Genomic DNA, 22,779 nt, shown 5'->3' on the forward strand with positions numbered 1-22,779 from the left:
GCACACCTTTCATCCCAGCACTCAGGAGGCTGAGGTAGGAGGATTACTGTGAGTTTGAGGCCAGCCTGGCACTACAGAGTGAGTTCCAGGTCAGCCTGGACTAAAGTGAGACTCTGCTTCAACAAAACAAAACCAAAATTGAAATTGTTAAATTAATAAAGATGAGAAAACTGGGCACATAAAGATGAAGTAACTTACATCATGCCAACATGTTCCAAAGTGAAGACTGATCAGTTTTGTCTGGCTTGCAATGGCAGCTAACCTGTACTGTGCCTGGTAAGAGGAACCAGTCAGTGGTGTGGTAAAGATGCGGCATGTTCAGTAGCTACAATGTGCTTAGTGTGGAAATTGAACTACAACTGGAAGGAAGCAAGGGCAGAAGTTTCAGTGCTATATCTACCCCATTATCAATCATAACACTGCCACAGTCTTGGCACCAGCACTCCCAGGGAAGGAAAGACAATGAGGGCAGAGCTAGCAGAAATAGCTCAAGCAGGTCACATTGTCTACTTGTGCCACATGCAATACTCTCCTCTCAAGTAACTTTGTGAACTCCAGCTTCCTGCTGTGTCCCTCATCATTGACACTGCCCCTGACACTTCACACAGTCATACTGACTTTGTTGCTATTTCTACTGCCCCATGACTCTCAGCCACAGGCTTCCCAAAGGGGATACATTGTTTCTCCCCTAACAGCACACTTAGTACTTGTTCGCTTTACTCAGATAGCTTTTTGCATATTTGGCCACTTGTCCAATGTTCCCATGAATGTTGACTTCACTTCCCAATGAGAAAGATGAAAAGTAACCTCGCAGTTAATATAATCAACTGATTACTTTTAAAATTGCATTCACTGCTTAACATGATGGTCCAGATATAACAAAATGCAGCTTAGCAGGATATATCCAAAAGGAACACGTGTGGATTCATCCAACTACATGCCTCAGCTCTTCTGGAATGCCGGCTGTCAGATGGTGGCACTCAACTTCCAGACAGTGGGTAAGTTCATGACCACCCCTCATGTTTCAAAGTCACATTTTCCAGTGTCCACAAACCATTCCCATGGAAGCTAAGCTAGGAAAAAAAAAAAAAAAAAAACATTTGACAAACTTGATCAAAAAGGTCCATATCAGGGGCTCGGTGCACCAGGGGAGATGGCTGAGTGCTTGCTGCTCGTGCTGAGTACCCAAGTCAGGCTGCAGTAATCCCTCCATGCTGTGGGAGATGAAAGGTAAAGACAAGAACATTTTCCAGAAAGGACAACAGATGAATGAGATCCAGAGAAACCTTGCCTCAAGTGAGGTGGGCCTGCGAAGACTTACTCAAAACTTACCCTCAGACTCCACACTCCTGCTGTGACACACACGTGCAACAGCTCAGGCACTCGGGTGCATACACATAAATAAGGAAACTATTTTTAAAGGTGAATTTCAATGAAGAGAAATCACAACAAAGAAACCTCTGAATTTTGTAAATTTCAAAATTATCTTTAATAATTTATAAAAAGGGTGTATCTATGTTTTTTTAATATTTTTATTTATTTCTGTGTGAGAGAGAAAGAAAAAGAGGTGGGGAGGAGGGAGAATGGGCACACCAGGACCTTCTGCCACTGCAGACAAATTCCAGATGCATGCACCGCCGTCTGCATCGGGCTTTATGTGGGTACTAGGGAATCGAACCCAAGTCATTAGACTTTGCAGGCAAGTGCCTTAATAGCTAAGCCATCTCTCCAGCTCCATATCTATGGTCTTTGTGTTGTTTTGTCCAAGTGAGTTTTTAAACTTTTCAAAGTACTATGGAATTATTTTAGGAAAAATGGAAATTTAAAAAGTGTAACAAAAAGATAAATCTTCCAGCCGGGCGTGGTGGCGCACGCCTTTAATCCCAGCACTTGGGAGGCAGAGGTAGGAGGATTGCCATGAGTTCAAGGCCACCCTGAGATGACAGAGTTAATTCCAGGTCAGCCTGGACCAGAGTGAGACCCTACCTCGAAAAACCAAAAAAAAAAAAAAAAAAAGATAAATCTTCCAACAGTGCTCTAAGTAACGGATTCAACTTTTTACATGGTAAGCTATATGAATAAGTAAATACTGTTTCATATAATTCTCTATAAAAGGAAAAATGTGCACATACTTAAATATTCTGCAAAAAACTGAATTTTAATAGCTATGTACTAAGTGCATTTCACAAGGCACAAAATAATTTCTACCACTAGTCATGTGAGGGCTGTTCTACTGTAACCACTATTTTGAGAATAGTTTTGCATGTAAGCTATCAAATTCACCTCCTAAATTTTGGGGGGGAAATATTCTAAATATGAGTAAGTTTTAAGCACCAAATTTTTGGCATGTTGCAAAATGGCAAAACTTAAAAGGTTTCTGCTGGCATATTTTTCAATAGTTATATATGGTATTAAGTGCATCTGTCCTTTGAGACTTTGGTCAAGTGCTACTACTAATCATGATAGTAAGTTTCAGATGAAATACAGTATCTCACTGTTTTCATCACATGTCTTTATTATCCAGGCTTAACAATTAAAATCCCCTTCATTTTAATGTTTCTGCCTTTGGGACTCATTCCCACTAGCAGGACTACTGGATGCTTTCCTGGTCATTATAACAATAGTGTTCCTAAAAATGTCAAATTATCCTTTGGATGACACAGAAAAATGTACTTCATGAGATCAGGTTGAGTAATATTTTCTGTCTTTTGGTTTCTTTTTGTGACAGAATCCCATCCCAGAACAGAGCCATTTACTCCTGTTGTTTCTCATTGGTAATTTAGTCCTTTAATCCATCCAAATTTAGTTATGGTATATATTTTCCGTGAGATCAATCCTTTTTTTCACTCCATTGAACTAGGCTGAAACTGAACTGGTCATTCATTTCACTGAACTAGAATTGAAGCTTGATAGATGTGACCTCTTTTGTTAATTTAGAATTTATTTTCATTGTTTTATATCTTTAAATTTGTCTACCACTGTGAATGCAATAACTCAGTGATGATTTAGAATATAGCTTACTCCTAGAAGGGGAAGGTCTCATTCATTACTATTAATTTCACTTCTTTTTCAATATTGCCAGCAGAATTCTTATTCCCAATGAGTGTAGTTTAATTGGATTATATCTAAAAAGGGGAAAATAAGTAGCTTTATTTAGTAGGATGCTTATAGTACTTGAAAACAAGTTCAAACTTATCTGAAGAAAACTCACAGTCGTTTTTGTTTAGTTTGGTGTGGTTTGGACAAGTTCTCACTGAATAATTCATTGTTAACCTAGAACTCACTATGTAGGCCAGATGACCTCTAATTCTCAAGCTTCCTGCCTCTGTTTCCCAAATGCTTGGATTATAGGCGTGTACCACAATGAACAGCAAAAACTAACACATTTTTTAAAAATTTAAATTTTACTCTCACAGAAACAGTGTTTTCTTCTACTAAAAACTTTTGGCATTCAGTCCCTCAGCAAAATCATTCATCCTCATTAGAGGCCAAGTTTACTTAGATAAACACTCCTTTTAAAATTTGTTTTTTATTGACAACTTCGATAATTACAGAAAATAACCCATGGTAAATTCCTCCTTCCGCCCACATTCCCCTTTGAAACTCCATTCTCCATCATGCCCCTTCCCCCTCTCAATCAGTCTCTCTTTTATTTTGATGTCATCATCTTTTCCTCCTGTTATGATGGTCTTGTGTGGATAGTGTCTGGCACTGTGAGGTCATGGATATTCAGGCCTTTTTGTGTCTGGAGGAGCATTTTGTAAGGAGTCTTACTCTTCCTTTGGCTCTTACATTCTTTCTACCACCTCTTCCACAATGGACCCTGAGCCTTGGAAGGTGTGATAGAAATGTTTCATTGCTGAACACTCTTCTGTAACTTCTTCTCAGCACCATGGTACCTTCTGAGTCATCACAAAGTCACTGCCATTTGAAAAGAGAAGCTTCTCTAATCAAAAGTGAAAGTAGCATTAACATATGGGTATGAACATTAAGAGAAGTGCTTACTAGGCAGTTTGGTGAGCATAGTATATACATTTATCCAGACACCAGCAAATGTTACAGCCCTAAGGCTTATGACTACCCCTGTTGTAGGTTTTCAGTACCAGGGATGTATTCCCTCCCATGAAGTGGTTGGTTTTCCCCATAATAGACATGCCACTATTGTACCCATTGACTCATTTAGCCTGAGTGGTCAAGTATAAGGCTTGCAGTGTCCACTGTTGAGTATATTCACTGGTGATTTCTCTCTTTCCCATTGAACTGCATGGAGCATAGTTTTTCCCAGCTTTGTGTCAACTGGTCTACATGGAGGAGGTTTTCAGCTCAGCTTCAGCAGGATTTCTCAGAGACCTTGCAGCCCAACTATGTGCAGTCTTTAGCAATAGGATTTTACCAACTATTCCTGGTGGCAAACCAAAAGCCTCAGCAATGTCCTGTAAAGTTTTGGGGGTATCAGTGACCTCCCTGGCCAACAACTCACTGGAAGGTATCCCATCCCTAGCACTGAAAATTTTCTAATAACAATATATGGCTTCTGAGGGTTCCATTGTCCAAAAAGGTATGATTTATTTGCATCCTCTTACATTTTGATTAGCCCTCCCTCCACCTTTCCTTTACTCAGTCTCTTCCCCTGACCTCAATTGGGCCTTTTCATCCCCATTAATCTGTTCTTCTACTTACATATATACAATTAAGCACCCCTCCCCTCCCCTTATATTTCCTTTATATCTCCTTTCTAGTTTACTGGCCTATGCTACTGAGTTTTATTCCTACTCACATAGAAGTTCAATCATTTGTATCTAGGATCCACATATCAGAGGGTACATGTAATGTTTGGTTTTCTGGGCCTGGGTTACTCACTAAGTATAATCCTTTCCAGATCCATCCATTTTCCTGCAAATTTCATAATTTCATTTTTTTTAACTGCTGAGTTGAACTCCATTGTATAAATGTGCCACATCTTCATTATTCACTCAGCAACTGAGGGACATCTAGGCTGGTTCCATTTCCTAGCTATTGTGAATAGAGTGGCAACAAATATGGTTGAACAAGTATCTCTAAGGTAGTGAGAAGAGTCCTTAGGATATATGCCTAGGAGTGGTATAGCTGGGTCATATGGTAAATCTATTTTCAGCTATCTCAGGAACCTCCACACTGATTTCAACAATGGCTAGACCAATTGCATTTCCACCAACAGTGTAGAAGTTTTCCTCTTTTACTGCATCCTCACCAGCATTTATGGTCATTTGTTTTCATGATAGTAGCCAATCTGACAGGAATGAGATGGAATTTCAACGTATCTTTAATCACATTTCCCTGATGGTTAGGGATGTAAATCATTTCTTTACCATTGGGATATGTCCCCAGCCCTTGCATTCTATTTTTTAACACATTATCTCTGGATACTGGCATTTGTATCTTTATTTTGTAAATAAATATATTTAATAAATTATCATCTTCCTTCATGAACACATTACTAATTAATTTCTACCTAAGATTAGTGTGCAGTTTATAGAAATTCTGTTATGCATTTTTTCAGTATTTTATTTTTATTTATGTATTAGAAAGAGAGAGAGAGAGAGAGAATGGGTGCACCAGGGCCTTTAGCCACTGCAAATGAACTCCAGATGCATGTGCTGCCATGTGCATCTAGCTTATGTAGGCTCTGGAGAATCAAGCCAGGATCCTTATGCTTTGCAGGCAAGTACCTTAACTGCAAAGCCATCCCTCTAGCCCCTGTCATTTATTTTTAAGCATGGCTTTTTAAAATTAAATATCAAAACAGTTCAAAAAATTATCTTCATTATTTCTTATAATAGTCTATTTGGTCAGTAGATTTCATTGAGATTTTCAAAAACACAAACATTTAATCACTTTTAATTTCCCTGCCTTCTTCCTTTGTACTTACCTGGAGTCTAGAACAGATTCAGTACTGGAGAGATGGCTTAGCATTTAAGGCTTTTGCTTCTGAAGCTTAAGGAACCAGGTTCAATTCCTCAGTAGCCACATAAGCCAGACACACAAGGTGGTGCATGTGTCTGGAGTTCATTTATAGTAGCTGGAGATGCATGCCCATTCTCCCTGTATCTGCCTCTTTCTCTCTCTTTCTCCCTCCCTCTCTCAAATAAATAAAATAGTATCGATTATAGTTACCTCCATGTTGCTGGAAGAAAATGCCTGACCAAAAGCAGCTGATAGGAGTAACATTTTTATTGTGGCTTATGGTCTCAAGGGAAGCTCCATATTGGCAGAGTAAAGTATGGCATGGACAGAGTCTGGACATCACCTCTGCCACAGCAGAGGGAAAACAGCAGCAGGAGAGTGAGCTGAGCTGATCTCTGGCCAAGAGGAGTTGGCTATAAAACCCCTAACCCCACCCACAATAACATACTTCCTCCAGCAAGGCTCCAACTCCCAAATTGGCACCCGCTGGGGATCATGCATTCATAGCACACGAGTTTATGAGGGACACCTGATTCAAACCACCACGGAATCTTCCTCTTCATTTCAATACTAATGGGAATTTTAATGATATGTTGATGTTGAATAGGGTATTCTTATCCTCAGTGGAAAGACCTTTACCTACTCACTGAGTTATCATCATAGCACCAATTCTACTTTAAGACAGACATTCTTTAACACCCAAAAGTAGTCTACACTTAGCTTTCATGAACTAATAGCATTTAAGGTATGTTTGTGTGTGCATATGATTTATTGGAGACTGAGCCCAGGACATTTGGCATGCTGGCAAGAACATTACCACTAAGCAACATCCTCAGCCCAGACAGTGCTTTAGGAAGTTTTGTTACATGCCACTAAATCTCTCAGACATCAGTAGGGATGGCCAAATGTCCATCTCATCTTCTGTGTATTAATGTAATTATCTTAATAGACCTACTGCACTATTGTTCATTTGTTCCTAGAATGAACTCTAGTTGTGTGTTGTAAATTATTGTATAAAACATGTGTCATAGGAATGTGATTCCTTGAGCATTTGGAACTGTTTTGAAGAATGAGAATTCTCTTATTTTCTTCCTCTGATTAGGAATTTTGTCCAATTAATAATTTTCCAATTAAATTATCTTATATTGTAATTTCTTAAGCACTTATAATTGTTCACAAGTATGATTGGTCTATTATTTTCTTTTTGGAGGCACTTTGTCTAACTTTAGCATCATATTCTTAAGAGGTTAATAAATACTAGAGAAGTTTTTATTTATTTTCTCTGCTGCAAAAATTATTTGTAGCATGAAACTTTAAAATAATTCTATCCTCACCTCTTTATTGTTCATACTAGTGGAGAGGAATCATGACAGACAATCCAAGACAACTGAACGTTTCTTAGAACCCTTGCCAATTTCATTTTTAATATATATTTATGCTTTGTTTATTTAAGAGAAAGAAAGAGAAAATGGGCATGCCAAGGCTTCCCACCACTACAAACAAACTCTAGATACATGCACTACTTTGTGAATCTGGCTTTACGTGGGTACTGAGGACTTGAACCTAGATCATGAGACTTTGCAAGCAAATAACTTTAACCCCTGAACATGGTTTTTGCTTGTTGTTGTTGTTGTTGTTTTACAGTTTTGAGGAAACTAAAACCCAGGACTTATGTCACATTCGCAAGCTAGGCAAATGCTCTGCCACTGAGCTATACCCTTAAACCCTAATATGTATTATTTTTAATACAAGCATAATACACAATAAGTGCAGACATTCATTTAGTTCACTTATTGTTAGGAAAACTGGCCAATAGCCTTTGTCCATTGGAAAAGAATTGATAAATAATTGGATACTCATTGTAACTTATCAAAATGTGCATTTAAATTTTTCCCATAAATAAGTAAAACATAATTAGATACCCTCTGTTTGTGAGATTTATGGCAATTAGTCCTCAAAAAGTGCCCTCAAAAAGTTTAGAGATGAATAAATTAAATTTTCCGGAGGACACTTTAACAAGATTTATCAAAAGAAAAAATATTGTCATTTTCCATGTGCACATATTATGGCCCAGAAATTCTACTTCTTAGGAAGTTACTAATGAAATTTTTAAAAAGCAAAACTGTAATAATACACATTGAAACATTAATAAATAAAATGGTGAAAATTTATAAGAAACATAAATGTGCCCAAAGAGGGAGCTGGCTAAATACATTTTGTCAAATATATGTATTCAAAGGAATTTTATACAGCTGTTAAAATTAGCCATAGAAATGCTTTGAAAAAAGTGTAATGTACATGAAAATATATTTGAAATGGAAAACAAAACATTATAAACCAACCTGTTGGCAATGGTAGCTCTGGTTTTGTGACATAAGCTGATTTTCTCTCTTACTCATTTTCTACATTGTTATGATCTGTAATTCTCTTCTGTAAAGGTGAGACCTTCCAGAAAAGTAGACTGTAATACAATATTATTTTACAACTTTACATTTTGTCTGGCACCAAACATAACTGCATTCATAATGAGTTGCTTTTGTTACCAGACCTGGCTATGCAAATAAACATGGGGATGTATGAATACAATGGGAAGAGTGGCTACAGATTGAAGCCAGAGTTCATGAGGAGGCCGGACAAGCATTTTGATCCATTTACAGAAGGCATCGTAGATGGGATAGTGGCCAACACTTTATCAGTTAAGGTATGTACACCCCTATTACAAACCCATCCCTAACAAAAGCTTTTAATATTATCTATCCTGCATAGAAAAGAGCCTCATCATTAAAAGTTTAGTAACTCGGGCTAGACAGATGGCTTAGCAGTTAAGGTGCTTGCCTGTGAAGCTTAAGAACACATGTTCGGATCTCCAGGTCCCACTTAAGCCAGATGCATAGTGACACAATGTTCAATGTTACACATGTGCACAAGGGGGCACATGCATCTGGAGTTTGTTTACAGTGGCTAAAGGCCCTGTTGTGCCCATTCTCTCTCCCTCTCTCTCTCTCTTTCTCTCTCTCACAAATAAATCTTTTAAAAAAGTTTAGTAGCAAGCAAAACTTCTTAATACATCTTTTTCCTCTTAAGAATTACATCCATGTTAGACAGCTTCATGGGCCACATGGATTCGACCAAGGAGCCAAGTCTCTTTCTTGAGATGCATATGTACATGAATGGGCCCCAAATAAATCAAATGAATGGGTGAGAATTATCATAACATATCCTCTTTTTGGTGTAAATATTTATGTCATGAAATATATATCAAAAATAGTTGTTTAGGGCTGGAGGGATGGCTTACCAGTTAAGGCATTTGCCTTGCAAAACCAAAGGATCCAGGTTCGATTCTCCAGGACCCACATTAGTCAGTTGCACAAATTTTCAGTGGCTGGAGGCCCTGGCATGCCCATCCTCTCTCTCTCTCTTTTATTGTCAAATAAATAAATAAAAATGATATATATAGTTGCTTATGTAAGGGAAATCTGATCTTCCCCTACTCCCTTTCCTGTTTACTCTGTTATTAAACACTAAACAAAAGCTGTCAAGTTCCCATAACATGCTTTTCAATCTTCCAGACAATCCAGGAATTTTTTTTTAATTTTTTTATTTATTTATTTGAGAGCGACAGACACAGAGAGAAAGACAGATAGAGGGAGAGAGAGAATGGGCGCGCCAGGGCTTCCAGCCTCTGCAAACGAACTCCAGACGCGTGCGCCCCCTTGTGCATCTGGCTAACGTGGGACCTGGGGAACCGAGCCTCAAACCGGGGTCCTTAGGCTTCACAGGCAAGCGCTTAACCGCTAAGCCATCTCTCCAGCCCTCCCTTGGTATTTTTGAAGTAGATCACACAAGGTAGCTCAGGCTCACTTTGAACTTGCAATCCCCATGCTTCTGCCTCCTGAATTCTGAAATGTCCATGTACACCACCATGCTTTGCTGCTGTTAAGCTGCTTATTATCCCACCACTCGGTCACTTTACATCAAAGTTTTAAAAATAAATTTTCAAGGAAATCTATTAACTATATCTTTTGAAGTTATCTCAAGCCGCATCTATGGAGTCAAGTTGGTAGAATTAGGGTGTCATGGTTATATTTATTTTAAGAAATCATTGTCAGCAAAGAATGTTTAATTTCTGTCAAGTGTGGAAAAACACAATGAGATGCATTGTGTAGTGATAGAATGCTAGTTTTGAAGCTCTCTCAATTTTTGTCCTGAGTCAAACAAGTTGTATTTTTGCCTTGTTTAGGTTTAACGTGCTTTCTACATGTTTTCTCAGTTATTGGTTTTGTCGTGAAAATTCTACTTTGACTGTGTAAGCAATTATAAAACCATAACACAAAGGCAGAAAAGTTGAGTTGTAATAGCTGATATTCAAACAAGTGTACCCTGCTGCCTCTGTCTAAAATGGAGACTCTCTGAGTGACAGACCAGAGGCAGAGTCCCTCCTGTCCCACAACCAGAGTCTCACAACCTCATGTCATTACAACCAGAGCCAGGACATGGCCCCTGTCTGTCCAGTCATGCCTTAGTTTTGATCTCCTCGCATACAGCCAATAGTCTCAAACGTGGCCCATCTCACCTGACTGATGAGTACTCCGAGTCATCGGTTATATAGGCCTCTACTTTGGTCAAGTACCACAGGCGTCTAATACCTCAATGTTTCTGAATCCCTGGAGGCACTCTTCTCACCTGAACGCTTCAAACATGTTGCCGAATGCCTGTGCAGAGGTGGAACAGTGATTGGTCAGTGCACTCATGCAGAAGAGAACAGGAAATAGAGTGAATTGTCCCAGGGCAACTCAGACAGCTGTCTTGCTCACATCCTCCCTGAGTCCTTCAGAATTTCTGACGTCCACACAAAAGTGTCCTTGGCTTCACACAACCTCTCATGCTTATGCTCATGTCACCATTGTGTCTGACTTCTGTCCTAGCCATGACGAGGCAAATTCTGTTCCTGATCTTTGGTGACTCAGAAAGCTCTTGACCAGCAGACAGCTTTGTTCCTTGTTCCTGCCACACAATCCAGACTCTCAAAGTCAGCTTGCTGCTGCTTCTCTTCCTGGGATGAAATAGAAAGAGATTCTATGTGTCCATTAACCTTTATGACAGGGGATGCAGCCCTAAGACTTTGACAAGAAGAAGACATGGGAGACCTTTATAAATATGTAGCATTAAGATTATGATTAACTTCACAACACTGGTTCATTCTGTCACTAGACAAATGAGTCTCACAATTGTATAGATGACTCACTGGGTGAGGTCAGATGGAATGATAAATTGATTATGGTGGTTTGGTGCTCATCTATTTCTCCTATATTACTCCTTCATATTAACTCCTAACCTCTCCATCTTTTTAACTTTTTATTGACAACTTCCATACATGTAGACAAGATAAGGCTGGAGGGATGGCTTAGCAGTTAACTAGCCTGCAAAGCTAAACGACCCAGGTTCTAGTGCCTGGGAACCATGTAAGCCAGATACATAAGACGATGCATGCTTCTTGGGTTCATTTACAGTGGCTGAAGGCCCTGGAGCACACATTCTAACTATATCTGCTTCTCTCTTGATCTCTCTCTCTCTCTCTCTCTCTCCCTTTTACTCTCTCAAAAAATAAAATAAAATACATTTAAAAAGTTAAAACCCATATAGATAATATATCATGATCAGAATCCCCTCCACCATTCTTCCTAGTTCCTCTCCTCTACCCCCCCCCCTCCAGTGACTCTCTTTTGCTTTCCAAGTAGTCCCTCTTCCAATTTGATGGTGTCATAACTTTCCCTCCTGTTATGCAGGTTTTATGTAGGTAGAATCAGGCACCATGAGGTCATGAATACCATGGCCATTTTGCTTCTGAAATACAGTATTGTAAGCATTCCTCCTCTTCCTTTGGCTATAACACTCTTCCTACCGCCTCTTCGGCAAGTGTCTCTGAGCCTTGGAGGATGTAGTAGAAATATCTTGTTTAATGCTTAACATGCCACTGTCACTTCTCAGCACTTTGGTGAGTTTTTAGTCACCTTAGTATCCACCACCAACTGAAAAGAGAAGCTTCTCACTTCAAAAGCGAGAGTAACACTAATATATGGGCATAAACATAAGTATTAAGAGGGCAGTTTATATGCATAATATATTCCTTTAGCCAGACAACAGTAGTAGCTCCCCCACCCCAGGACTTATGCCCTCTCCTGCCATAGACTTTTGATTATTATTTCAGAACCAGGCATTAATTCCCTTCCATGAGCAGACCCCAAATCCAATCAGAGAGCAATTGGTTTCCTCCAAAACAGATATGCTATCATTGCATCAATTAGAGCAGTTGGCCTGGGTGGCCAGCCATAAAGCTTACAAAGTTCACTGCTTAATCTATCCACTTCAATATCCCTCTATCAACTTAAGTGTAAGAGGAATATACTTCTACTCTTGCTTTCATCACATTTGCTTACAGTTAACAATCATTAGAAGCCTTTACTCCTTAAAAGTGTCTCCTTATCTTTGTTACACATTAATCAAGATTTTTTAATTGTCTTCTAGATTATTTCAGGTCAGTTTCTTTCTGATAAAAAGGTTGGGACTTATGTGGAAGTGGATATGTTTGGTTTGCCTGTGGATACAAGGAGAAAAGCATTTAAGACCAAGACATCCCAAGGGAATGCTGTAAATCCTGTCTGGGAAGAAGAACCCATTGTGTTTAAAAAGGTGAGCCTCAAAATCCTGATGTGAGATGCAACTCTGTTGTCCAGGTGTTTTTCACTGAGTAAAAAGTAAGTAGCTGACTGGGTGAATGTATGAGTTCATAAAGCAATTGCATTTCGAAGGCTATCAGGAAAGCTACTTTTCCAGCATTTGCTTTACATTCTTGGGATTTCTTCTTCTTGTAACCAGTCATGTCTTTCATGTTCCCTCAGGTGGTTCTGCCTTCTCTGGCCTGTTTGAGGATAGCAGTTTATGAAGAAGGAGGTAAATTTATTGGCCATCGGATCTTGCCTGTACAAGCTATCCGGCCAGGTATGGTTACTGTGGTGAGAAATCTTATCAAAGTTGTAGAGAAATTCATTTGCTACCTGACATGAATCTCAAAGAATGCTGTAAGCAACTTGTTCTGTATACAATAGTTACATAATTATTTACTTAACTCTAGTAGTTTTACATTTTGGTGCTATGCTGTGTGGTTTACAAGTCAACCTTTACCAAAATAACTATGTGTAACAAGCTATCTCAAAACTTATACGTTTTCGTGTTCCTGGATCATGGGTCTATGGACTCTAAGTGTATAATGGTTTCTTTATCAATGATGCAATGAAAGTACCAGACTTAGACTACTTTATAAAGAAAAGAGGTTTTTTGGCTAAGATTTTTGAAGCTGCAAACCCAATATTAGCCTCATCAATTTTGCATCTGATGAGGAAGCCAGGGAGCTGGATAAGGCCAGGAATTGTCTTTTTATGAAAGTCTCTTCCAAGAACTAACCCTAAGAAGGACTGGTGATATAGTTCATAATCTCAGTTACTCAGGAGCCTAAGGCAAGAAAATTCTCAATTCAAGGCATCCTGGGATAGAGTGAGTTTAATGCCAGCCTGGGAAAATAACAAGAACCTGTCTCAAAAAAAAAAAAAAAAAGTCTAAGGAAGACTGAGGAGTAAGAAGACTTCTCAGTAGTGGAGCATTTGCCTAACATATACAACGCTCTAGATTCAATCATCAGAACCACCAAATACTACTACTAATAATAATAATTAATAATAAACCAACTTACTGTGAGTTGCACTAGCATTGCCTTAGTCACTTCAGAGGTAAGTCCCAACAGCATAAGGCCTTCACACTGGCACTCTCCTCTTAAAGACCCCACCACCTCTCACATCACCACTGAGGACCAGGCTTCTGACGCAGAACCCCTTGAGGGACAAAGAGCAGCAAATTGTAGCACAGCATCTGATTGGCACAATTGTATGTCAGGGCCCCAGCTGGGAGAAGATCTGCCCCACATGTTTACTCTGGAATGTAGGCAGTAACACCCAAAATATGGACTTCTCTTGGGGAAACATTGCCATGGAAAGGGACTAACTCTGCACCTCATCACTCACATCCTAACTCTGCCTGTACCTCATTACTCACATCCTAACTCTGCCTCTACCACATCTCTCACATCCTAACTCTGCCTGTACCTCATCACTCATATCCTAACTCTGCCTGTACCTCATCACTCACATCCTAACTCTGCCTGTACCTCATCACTCACACCCTAACTCTGCCTGTACCTCATCACTCATATCCTAACTCTGCCTGTACCTCATCACTCACATCCTAACTCTGCCTGTACCTCACCACTCACATCCTAACTCTGCCTGTACCTCATCACTCACATCCTAACTCTGCCTGTACCTCATCACTCACACCCTAACTCTGCCTGTACCTCATCACTCATATCCTAACTCTGCCTGTACCTCATCACTCATATCCTAACTCTGCCTGTACCTCATCACTCACATCCTAACTCTGCCTGTACCTCATCATTCACATCCTAAATCTGCCTGTACCTCATCACTCACATCCTAACTCTACCTGTACCTCATCACTCATATCCTAACTCTGCCTGTACCTCATCACTCATATCCTAACTCTACCTGTACCTCATCACTCATATCCTAACTCTGCCTGTACCTCATCACTCACATCCTAACTCTGCCTGTACCTCATCACTCATATCCTAACTCTGCCTGTACCTCATCACTCACATCCTAACTCTGCCTGTACCTCATCACTCACATCCTAACTCTGCCTGTACCTCATCACTCACATCCAAACTCTACCTGTACCTCATCACTCACATCCTAACTCTAACTGTACCTCATCACTCACATCCTAACTCTGCCTGTACCACATCACTCACATCCTAACTCTACCTATACCTCATCACTCACATCCTAACTCTAACTGTACCTCATCACTCACATCCTAACTCTGCCTGTACCACATCACTCACATCCTAACTCTGCCTGTACCATATCACTCACATCCCACAAGACAAGGCAGAGCCCAAGTCAAGAAATCAAATAAGGCATAGTTCTACTACAGCGGCAAATCTGTCCTAATAGCTCAGACTCTGCTTTACAGTTTTAAATTTGCTCTAATAGGGAAAAATCTAGCTAGAATTAAAAACAAACTCAGAATCAATAAGGTTATCTTGTCTGTTAAGAAAAATAATACCTTATCATTTAAGACTATATGATTAAAATGAGAAAGAAGTAATTTATTTGCTGCCCAATGTCACCAATAATAATAACACTTCCATCACATGGGTGCTTATGGACCTAGCTAACATTGTAAAGAAAATTTGACCTGCAGTATAATTGTTACCCTGAAGGCTATCACTACATCTCTCTGAGGAATGAGAGGAACCAGCCTCTGATGCTGCCAGCTGTCTTTGTTTACATAGAAGTGAAAGACTATGTGCCAGACACATATGCAGGTAAGCGATCTCACTCAGAGACATTGCCATTGGGAGTCAGATACATGTTTATGGCTCAGTGGAAGGAAAACTCAACTGAAGGCAGATCTGTGACCTCAGAGTCTCATCTGCTTTTGTATGTATGCTTAAAGGTCAGTTGCTCAAGCCTTTGTGGATTCATTTTAGTTATTTAGGGCTTATTTTAATTTAAACCCCATCACCTCCATGTGCAGTATATTTACACATTGGTGGTCTTCTTCCTCTGGTATCAGCACATCTTCACCCATGCTACCCAGTGCTATAGTTGTCTGTCTAGGTGTGTACAATGAATTTGCCTTCAGCTAGTCTTAGACCTCTGATCATTTTATAGATGAAGTTTTAAATTTATAAGAATTAAGTTAACCAGGAATCACAAATTTAAATGATTATATTTGGAGTGAGACACTGGGGAGAGATGGAGACTATGGTAAACTTGGAGCATATGCCTCATTCCAAAATGCCATGCTCCTTCCACTTGGCTACTGCCATGTAATTCAGTGCCAGATTGCCAAATCTTGGGGTTGTTTGGAGCCCATGCCATTGTGCTCAGAGCTAAAGTACTTGACCTCTTCTCTGCAACTTTTAGCCAAGTCCTGTGTCTTTCTCAGCTGTTGCACAGCTAAGTGAATAGTTACATGGTTAGATGAAGGAATGAATGATGCTGAATAGACTTGTGGATAGACGGATGGCAAATGGGTTCATGGAAAGGTGATTGTAGAGATGGATGGATCAATGGATAGATGATAAACAATAACCTCTAAAACCTTTAAGCAAATGTCTCTGCCATGTTTAGATGTGATTGAAGCCTTGTCAAATCCAATCCGGTATGTGAATCTCATGGAGCAGAGAGCAAAGCAACTGGCTGCTTTGACTCTGGAAGATGAAGAAGACATCAAAAAAGAGGTGGGAGTGCTTTGGGTCTTTTTTATTTTAATTTTAATTCTTTTTTTTGAGGTACAGTCTCGCTCTAGTCCAGGTTGATCTGGAATTCATTATGTAGCTTCAGGGTGGCCTCAAACTCACAGCAATCCTCTTACCTTTGCCTCCTGCCTCCAGAGTGCTGGGATTAAAGGAATGTGCCGCCATACCTGGCAAGTGCTTGGATCTTAATGCATGGCTATAAACAGGATTTGTACACCAAATTCAAACTTGAGAGAAGAAATAGCAAGTGTAACAATGCTTCAATGGAGCTCAGTTCTGTCACAAAACATATGAATGATTGACCAAATTTTTCACATTTCTTTCTCTTTTCTGTAACCTGCACCATTGTCTTAACTTATGGTTACACTGACCACTGCACACCAGATGTTTGTACATTCTTTCCTGCTGATGGCTTCCATATCTTCCTTTGCTTTTACTTTAAAATACAGTTTTTTCAAAGTGTTTTTTAAATTTCTCTTGTAATGCAAAAATGCTAAACATGATGACTGGCATATGGTATGGCCATAAAGTGTTTACTATTATTATATATTCATGGATTCTCAAGGTGATTTGTACATTTTTAAAATTATATGTCACAACGTAAAATTTAAAAACAAAATATAAAACTACAAAACTCTATGGATTGGTAATCCTTTTGTATTTTAAAAGCAAATTATCTGGGCATGGTAGCACATGCCTTTCATTTTAGTACTCAGGGAACAGAGATAGGAGGATAGCTGTGAGTTCAAACCCACCCTAAGACTACATAATGAATGCCAGATTAGTGTGGGCTAGAGCAAGACCCTACCTCAAAAAAAAAAGGAAAGTATGATCTAATGATTATTGAGAGTAACATCAAAAAAATGTATCTAAAAATTAGCTCTTTTCATCTTTCATTTGAATATTTAGAAGAAAACTTTAGGTAAAAAAAAATCAAATGATAAAAAACTAACAAGTGAGAAAGTAAGCTTAAAAACTGTTCAGATTGGGCTGGAGAGATGGCTTAGCGGTTAAGCGCTTGCCTGTGAAGCCTAAGGACCCTGGTTCGAGGCTCAATTCCCCAGGACCCACGTTAGCCAGATGCACAAGGGGGCACATGTGTCTGGAGTTCGTTTGCAGTGGCTGGAGGCCCTGGCGCGCCATTCTCTCTCTGTCTCTATCTGCCTCTTCCTCTCTGTGTCTGTCACTCTCAAATAAATAAATAAATAAGTAAAAAAAAATTATGTTTAAAATACTCACAGACCAAACTCCTGGTAATCATAATCTTGAAAAATTAGAGTCTAAAATATAAAAATTTTGCAAGTCAAAGTCTCCAAAACGGGCTGGAGAGATGGCTTAGCCTAAGGACCCCGGTTCGAGGCTCGGTTCCCCAGGTCCCACGTTAGCCAGATGCACAAGGGGGCGCACGCGTCTGGAGTTCGTTTGCAGAGGCTGGAAGCCCTGGCGCGCCCATTCTCTCTCTCTCCCTCTATCTGTCTTTCTCTCTGTGTCTGTCGCTCTCAAATAAATAAAATAATTTAAAAAAAAAAAACTGTTCAGATAGCTATGTTTAATTACAAACCCAGTCTAGTTGGTAATGTTTATTAAGTAATGTTTTACTCTTATGGAAGTCAGTCAAGTTTACCATAGGAAAGGAAAAAAAATTGAGACAAGATTACCCTCAAAGATATCATCTGTAATTCAAATATCCAAGCTACTAAAAATATGGGGTGGATAAAATGGTATAATACTCTTAATCTGCATTTTTACTTTCACTTGATACAAATATTTTCCTTGTCATTAAATTTTCTTCTGGCATAATTTTAATAACTTAGTCTTACATCATAAAGCTCTATAATAGCGCATTTGCCCAATCCCCAGTCATTATAGCACTTTATTATTTCAAGATCTTCAGTGAATATCATGTCAATGCATTTTTAAGTACACATATAATGATTTCATTGTTCTTTACTTATAATTCTAGGACATTTTGATGGTGAGCTCATTGAACAAAGAGAACATGAAGTAAAGGGAAAGAAATTGCACATGAGTAAAACTTTGTAGACTCTTATTTGAACTTCAGTCATTCTCTACTATAAAACCAATAGACACATCATTCTCCATAACAAATTAAGTTAGACTGAAAAACTTTTCATAAATACCATTAAAATTATACTTAATCATAAATATCAAACACCTGTGCCTGGTGTCTGCAGAGGGAAAAATAAAACAAAAAAATACTCTTGAACTCTCTGTTGGAATTTAATAAAAGTAATACAAGCAGTATTGCTTCCAGGACATCCATATAAAGCCAGCGTAGTAGTTACTTTCTTGTTGCTGGGACAAAACGCTCTACCAGGAGAAGCTTAGGTAAAGAACGGGTGCACTTAGGCTTATAGTTTCAAGGGGAAGCTTCATCATGGCAGGGGAAGCACGCAGAGCACACAGTGGGTGTCACCTCAGCTTGGAGAAAGCAGCCAGAGTGAAGGAGCTCTGAACACCCAGTGGGCTGGACTAATAAATCTCAAGGCCCTCCCCCCCATGACACACATTCTCCACCTTCCAAAAGCTCCACCAAATGATGATTAAGTGTGGAAATTATTCATTAACACAAGAGACTATGGGGGACATCATGCATTCCTGTCACCACAGCCAGGTGTCTCCATGCTTGAAGTAGATCTGCTACAGTCCCAGTCAGATCTCACCTTTGGGCCACTGTAACCTACCCTGAAAGGGCTGCTGTAGGAGGCAACAGTTACTGTTCCTGGCCTATTAGGAACAAGTAGGCCTGAAGAGTCCTACAAACTTGTTTTCTGATTGGGGTGACACAGACCTAGCACAGGAACAGCTCAGTAGGAAGTCAGAGTGGGGCCCTCCTAGGATGCACTCACACACCGCACTGTCCCCAGCGCAGCTGGGTGTGAACCTTGACAGAAGCCATACTTTATGCTACTTCCCTTGCCGAAAATGTTTTCTCCATAAAGCATGGTTTCAAGAGTCCTCAAGTCCAGTTCAGCATCTGGGAGTTTAACAATGCTATGGAGACTGCTGTTTTATGATTAGGTACAAGAGTGAGTGTTCCTCCTGAATTTTTTTTAATTATTTATTTATTTATTTGAGAGGGACAGACACAGAGAGAAAGACAGATAGAGGGAGAGAGAGAGAGAATGGGTGAGCCAGGGCTTCCAGCCTCTGCAAACGAACTCTAGATGCGTGTGCCCCCTTGTGCATCTGGCTAACGTGGGACCTGGGGAACCGAGCCTCGAACCGGGGTCCTTAGGCTTCATAGGCAAGCACTTAACCACTAAGCCATCTCTCCAGCCCCCTCCTGAATTTTTTTCTTGGGAACTAGAAGCTGACAGTAGAATTGACAATTGCCATATGCTTTTTAGATTACAATTTTTAGGTTATCACACACAGTAATAATAGGTTTCCTTATGACATTTTCATACATATTGGTCAGTATACTTTGTTCTAAGTTATTATTCTTCCACCATTATTCTCTCATATTCTCCTAGAGCTCACCTTTGCTAGTCCTCTTCCAATAAAAAGCTCTCTTTCTACCTGCAGTCACATATATTCTATTACCTGCTCTTGCCCTGCAATTTCCCCATCCTTAAAATTTCTCCTCCTCTCTCATGGTATTCTTTCTACTTTCATGACCAACACATACACACATATATGCACACACACACAGATATATGTATATGCATAAATACACATGAGTACATACATATACATTGTGTGTGTGTGTGTGTGTGTGTGTGTGTGTGTGTGTGTGTGTTCTGCCTATGAGAGAAGATATCCAGTATTTGTATCTACCTGGCTTATTTCACTTAACACAATGATTCGTACTTCAATCCATTTTCTTATAGTTGTCATTGTATTAGTTCCTTTCTTGTTGCTGTGGTCACATACTTAATAAGAAGCAACTTAAGGAAGGAGGGGTTTATTTCAGCTTATGGCTTGAACTTATAGTCCATCATAGTTGGAAAGACATAGTGGCAAGAGCTTGAGGCAGCTGGTAACATTCAGTGCTCAGTGAGGAAGATGGAACTGATGAATTCTTGTGCTCACCATTTCTCTCCTCTTTATACAGTCCAGGACCCCAGCCCTTGGAATGGTATAACCCACAGTTCCCCATACGTCCTTCACAAGCATGCCCAGAGGTTCATTTCCTAGCTGATTCTAGGTCTTGACAAGTTGGCAATCACCATAAACCTTCCACATCATGATCAGTGTTCTTTATGGCTGAATAAAACTCTACTATGTATATATCCACTTTATCTTTATCTACATCCTCTTTATCCATTCACCTGTTGATAGATATCTAGGATTCAGTTTTTCACTATTATGTGTGGTGCATCAATAAATGTGAATGGGCAAGTATTTCTGTGATATGTTGACCTGCACTCCTTTAGGAATATGCCTCAGAGTGGAATAGATGGATCCAATGGTGGTTTTCTTATTTTTTTTTGGGGGGGGGTTTCCACTCAGACTTCTTAAGTAGCCACACCAGTTCCCTTTTCTACAAACAATGTGTGAAAATTACTCTTTCTCCACAATTCCACTTTCATTTGCTGCCATTGGTCTTCTTAATGATAGCCTTTCTGATTGGGGTGAGTAGGAATGTCAAAGCAATTTTTGTTCACACATCTTTCATGAATGGAGATGTTGAATACTTTTTCAAATACTATTGGACATTTTTGTTTCTTCCCTTTCAGATTATCTGTTCAGTTCATTGGCCCATTTATGGATTGGTTGATTTGTTTGTGGGGTAGGCTTTATGTTTAATTTTTACAGTTCTTTATATATTCCAGATAGTAACTTCCTGTCTGATATGTAGTTGGCACTGATTTTCCCCATTCTGAAGGGTTACTTTTCACTGTTGACAGTTTCTTCTGCTGTGACTATTTTGATTTCATGTATATAACCCATTTGTCAGTTCTCAGATTTATTGACTGCTGTTTCAGAAAGTCCTCACCTATGTCTATACCTTGAAATGTTTTATCTGTTTTCCTCTAGCAATTTTAAATTTTCATATTTTATGTTAAGGTCTTTGATTAATTTTGAATTAATTTTTGTGTAGGGTAAGAGATATGAACCTAGTTTCATTGGCTCACATATAGGTATCAAGTTTTCCCATTAAGCACCTTTCATTGAAGAAGCTGTCTTTTATACAATAAATCTTTTGAGATTTGTCATGCTATAGCTGAGTAAGATTACTTTGGGGACCCCTATTCTACTCCATTAATCCACATGTATCCCAAGTGTGTTGGGGTATGGGAAGCAACCTCAGCACTGAGATCAGTACTAACAGAGGGCCTGTCTTTCTTTCAAGAGCTCTTGAGTATTAGTCATCCCACAGGAGGGACACAGCTATGGGTGTCAGTTGGACCACTGGTATTTCAGAGGCCTCAAATCTACAGCAACGAACAGCAGGTAGGAGGCTCCAGAGGTTAATCCACCCACTGACCTCAGGCGCAGAGCCATCAAGTTCCAGGGTTATTCTAAATTGATGAGATCCATTCCTGGCCATCATGGATAGAGCTATCTGTCCCTATGCAATGCCCTTCCTGAGCCCAGCTTTCTGCCCTTTCTGACTTTTGGCATCTAGCCTGCCTGTTCTCCACAAGTGCAACCCTAGCCTGTTTCTCACCCTGAGGCAGCAGGTTAAATTTAGGTTCTCTGACTTGAGATTGTTTCTGATTCTAGGGCCCACGGAGTAGCTCAGTTTTAAATGAAAGTTCCCTCTCAGGAGTGCACCTGGCTGAGTCATATAGTGACAAAATGGACTCCTTTCTACAGGTGACCCACCTACTACAGGAATCACAACATTACCAACATGTGCAACTGGATTTGGGGCTTGTGAGGGTTGTGGACTTGTCCTGCAGGTAGGACAGCCAGCCTCTTTTCTCCATGGTGGCCTGGCCCACCTGCTTTCCCTGTGCCAGGGGAACTTGGCCTATCCTCAGTGAATCACATGTCTCTGTCACCACAGCTTTCAAGCTTCCTGTCACTGCTTTTGTGAATTTCCAAAACTCCTCCTTACTTTCTCTCTTTGGAATAGCTTCTGTGCTTTTTTTTTCCTTATCGTAACTCTTCCTTCTTCTGTTTAATAGAATAAAATGTATTTTATTTGATAATATAATTCAAGGTAAAGATAATTTACATAGGTACAAATATTCATTACATTCTTTCATAATTAGAAGACATAAATCTCCTTCATCAACTGGATATACTTTATCTTCCAGGAAATAGAATTTAAAAGAAAGCATTTTTGAGTAAAATTACAAATACTTTTAGCTTTTAAAAACTATTTACTCATTTACTTATTTGCAATGTTGGGAATTCAATCAGTGGCTTTGCACACATCCTTCTACCTGACTCTCCAAGGAGTCATTATTCACGTCCAAAGGTCAAAAGCACATGTGCAGACGCCTCCATTTTCAGCTCAT

General features: G+C 39.5%; 1 protein-coding gene across 2 annotated transcripts in view; it reads left to right on the top strand.

Moving 5' to 3' along the window:
* Plcb1 (phospholipase C beta 1) overlaps positions 1 to 22,779 on the top strand; it is an 855,615-nt gene that overhangs the window by 643,528 nt on the left and 189,308 nt on the right. For both annotated transcript variants that reach the window (XM_004661511.2, XM_004661510.2), the window contains exons 18-23: positions 874 to 998; positions 8,490 to 8,644; positions 12,469 to 12,633; positions 12,843 to 12,942; positions 15,299 to 15,403; positions 16,215 to 16,324. In XM_004661511.2, coding sequence (XP_004661568.1) covers positions 874 to 998; positions 8,490 to 8,644; positions 12,469 to 12,633; positions 12,843 to 12,942; positions 15,299 to 15,403; positions 16,215 to 16,324 — 760 coding nt within the window. The remainder of the gene's footprint in view (positions 1 to 873; positions 999 to 8,489; positions 8,645 to 12,468; positions 12,634 to 12,842; positions 12,943 to 15,298; positions 15,404 to 16,214; positions 16,325 to 22,779) is intronic.

This window comes from Jaculus jaculus, chromosome 8, assembly GCF_020740685.1.
Source record: "Jaculus jaculus isolate mJacJac1 chromosome 8, mJacJac1.mat.Y.cur, whole genome shotgun sequence".
Classification (NCBI taxonomy): Eukaryota; Metazoa; Chordata; class Mammalia; order Rodentia; family Dipodidae; genus Jaculus; species Jaculus jaculus.